Here is a 2803-nt window from a genome sequence, read left to right on the forward strand (position 1 = left end):
AGAGGTCCACGTCCTGCTGCTGGACGACCTGCTGCTGCTGCTGCAGCGCCAGGATGAGCGGCTGCTGCTCAAATCGCACAGCCGGACGCTGACGCCCACCCCCGACGGCAAGACCATGCTGCGGCCGGTGCTGCGGCTCACCTCCGCCATGACCCGAGAGGTGGCCACTGGTGAGGCCCCGGGCACAGCGGTCCCCGAGGCGGGGAGGGGCCCTCCGAGGAGCCCGGCACGCACGCTCTGGCCAAGGGGAGGCCTGGCAGCCCCAGGCCGAGGCTGTGAGAGGGGGGCCCTGGGCTGGGCACGGCCGGGGCCCCAGGCTGGTTGTGGCTTTTACTGAGTGAGACGGGGAACTGCCCCAGGGTTTTGCACAGATGAGCAGCCAGTTCTAACTGGTATTTTGAAAAGACACCCTGGCTGCCTCTTGGGGGTTGTAGGCAGCAGGGGTGGGAGCTGGGAGCCCAGTGAGGGGCCGTGGTGGTGGGAGTGGTTCCAAGGGTCTCACAGGTAGAGCCAGACTGGGGGCTTGTTTCCTGATGAGGTGAGGGAGGGCTCCGGAGGGAGGCACCGGGGGCGGGGCGGGGGGTGAGTTGAGTCGTGGGAGCCACAAGGGGCCACCATGATGGGGGCCTTCCCCAGGTGCATGTTGGGATGGCCCTGGCTTTGAGCCTCACCTCTCCCTCCCCCTGCAGATCACAAAGCCTTCTATGTCATTTTTACCTGGGACCAGGAGGCCCAGATATACGAGCTGGTGGCCCAGACTGTGTCGGAGCGGAAGAAGTGAGCGGCTCTGGGTTCCAAGAGTGGGTGGAGGGGGAGGAGGCCCAGGCCCCCGGATCTCTGGGGACAGGGGGTGGGTGGGAGGTCCTGGCACAGGGTCTGGGGGCTCTGACTGCCCAGGGGCTGCCCTGTCTCGCCAGCTGGTGTGCCCTCATCACTGAGACCGCTGGATCCCTGAAGGTCCCTGCCCGCACCTCCCGACCCAAACACCGGCCCAGCCCCAGCAGGTGAGGGGGCCAGGGAGGCAAGTGGAGGGCAGGGGGCAGCTTCCCTGTGTGTCCCCAGAACCTGAGCTCCAGCCCAGTCTCCGCGTGTGTGTCCGCGTCCGTGTGTGTGTGTGTGTGCGCACGCGCGTGCCTGTGAAGGTGTGTACACGCATGCGCCGACCCCACCACGGTCCATCTGTCTCCTATCCAGGCCTCTCTGTCTTCCACCAGCCGGGCCTGTCTGTCTCCCTGTCTCCCAGCCTTGACCTCTGTCTCTGTCTCCGGACCTCCCTGCCTCCCCACCTCTAGTTCTCTGTCTCCCTGCCCCTGCTGCCCACCAGGGCCGGGGTGGCGGGGTCACCCAGCACTTGCTCCCCCCAGCACCCGTGAACCCCTGCTCAGCAGCTCTGAGAACGGCAACGGTGGCCGAGAGATGCCTCCGGCTGACGGTAAGCCTAGATGGAGGGGTGCCGAGTGGGGGTGGGGTGTCCACAGGAAGCCCAGCAGGATCTGAGTCCCCTGCCTGCTCCCCGACCCAGGCCGGATGGAGAGAATCTTCAGCGCCCTCCTGCCCTTCTGCAGACCAGGCCCTGAGGGCCAGCTCGCCGCCAAGGCCCTTCAGAAAGGTAGCTCAGCCCCACCCCCGCAGGGCTGCCACCAGCCGGAACAGTGGCTGTGCTTTCCAACCTGCCATATGGCCAGCGGCCAGAAACAAATGCACCAAATCCACCTCCTGCGCGGCCCGACCCTGCACCACTGTCCTTGGCGGCCCCACATCCCTCTTCCTTTTGCAGCCCCGTCCCTTCCTTAACCTTCAGTTTAGCCTCTCCCTGGACCCGTCTCTGTCCTCAGTGCCCTCCGCCCCCCCTTCTCATTGAGGATCCCCAACCAGGAGGTGGAGGAGGAGTTTTGCCGCCTGAGACTCCTCCTGTCTCCGCTCGGGGAGAACACTGTCCCCCAGTCTGGCTGTACCTGAGGACCCCTGCCCCAGGCAGGTGAGTGGGGGACTGGGGGAGCCAGGCACCGCCTGGAGAGGAGGGACCAGAGTGGCTACCTCAGGCACTCGCCACTGCACAGCCCCATCCATCTCTCTCCCTCTGTCTTTGATTTCCGCATCTCCCCCCTCTGCCTCTGCCTCCATCTGTCCGTTTCTGTCAGTTTCTGTTTCTCTGGCTCTTTTGTGCTCCTTCCCCACCCTCCCTTTCTCCCTGTCTGTTTCTCTCTCCATCTCTCTCTTTCTCTCCATCTCTCTTCCCATCTCCATATCCCTTTTTCTCCTACATCTCCCCCTCCCCCCAGGCCTTTTCGCAAGAAGGAGAGGGCCACCCGCCACTGCACAGCTGCCGCAGCATCTCCAACCCCAAGGGCCTGAGGAGAGGGAGCCAGGCTGCCAGGGCCACGCCTAGGGGGGCCCAGCTGGGATCACTGCCCCCCGAACCTCCCACTGGCCTCGGCCTTCTCTCCCTCCTGCTTGGGGGACTCAGGGCTTCATTCCATGGGGGCACTGTCTGGCCCCCATTCCTGGGCCGTCTCAGTATTGCCCGGGGTGGGGGGGCAGCCCCCACCCCCAAGTGCCTTTGCTCTGTTTTTATACCCTGAATTGGAGGTTTATTTTTTAATATATATTATCTAAGGAGAGGTCTGTGTTTGTGAGGGCGGGCAAGGGCCCGGGCGTGGTGTCTGGCATCACTTCCTGCGTCTGTCCTACCCCGTCGCCTCTGTGCCTTTTGCCTTTCTCCAGTTGTTCATTCATTCGTCCCTGTGTCTTGACAGTGACTCCCCAGGCCCCCCCAACACCCCTCCCAGCTCCCACCCCCGAG

The 2803-nt window shown here is 64.4% G+C and overlaps 1 protein-coding gene across 1 annotated transcript in view; it reads left to right on the forward strand.

The window, feature by feature from the left end:
* Positions 1 to 2636, forward strand: part of ARHGEF1 (Rho guanine nucleotide exchange factor 1) — a 20714-nt gene extending 18078 nt beyond the window's left edge. Inside the window, exons 23-29 of the mRNA XM_024768295.1 lie at positions 3 to 170; positions 690 to 777; positions 918 to 1004; positions 1365 to 1432; positions 1523 to 1790; positions 1836 to 1978; positions 2283 to 2636. Coding sequence (XP_024624063.1) covers positions 3 to 170; positions 690 to 777; positions 918 to 1004; positions 1365 to 1432; positions 1523 to 1790; positions 1836 to 1959 — 803 coding nt within the window. The 3' untranslated portion in view covers positions 1960 to 1978; positions 2283 to 2636. The remainder of the gene's footprint in view (positions 1 to 2; positions 171 to 689; positions 778 to 917; positions 1005 to 1364; positions 1433 to 1522; positions 1791 to 1835; positions 1979 to 2282) is intronic.
* Positions 2637 to 2803: the final 167 nt, after the last annotated feature.

Source organism: Neophocaena asiaeorientalis, unplaced genomic scaffold (assembly GCF_003031525.2).
Source record: "Neophocaena asiaeorientalis asiaeorientalis breed wild unplaced genomic scaffold, Neophocaena_asiaeorientalis_V1.1 scaffold629, whole genome shotgun sequence".
In the NCBI taxonomy this organism is placed as follows: Eukaryota; Metazoa; Chordata; class Mammalia; order Artiodactyla; family Phocoenidae; genus Neophocaena; species Neophocaena asiaeorientalis.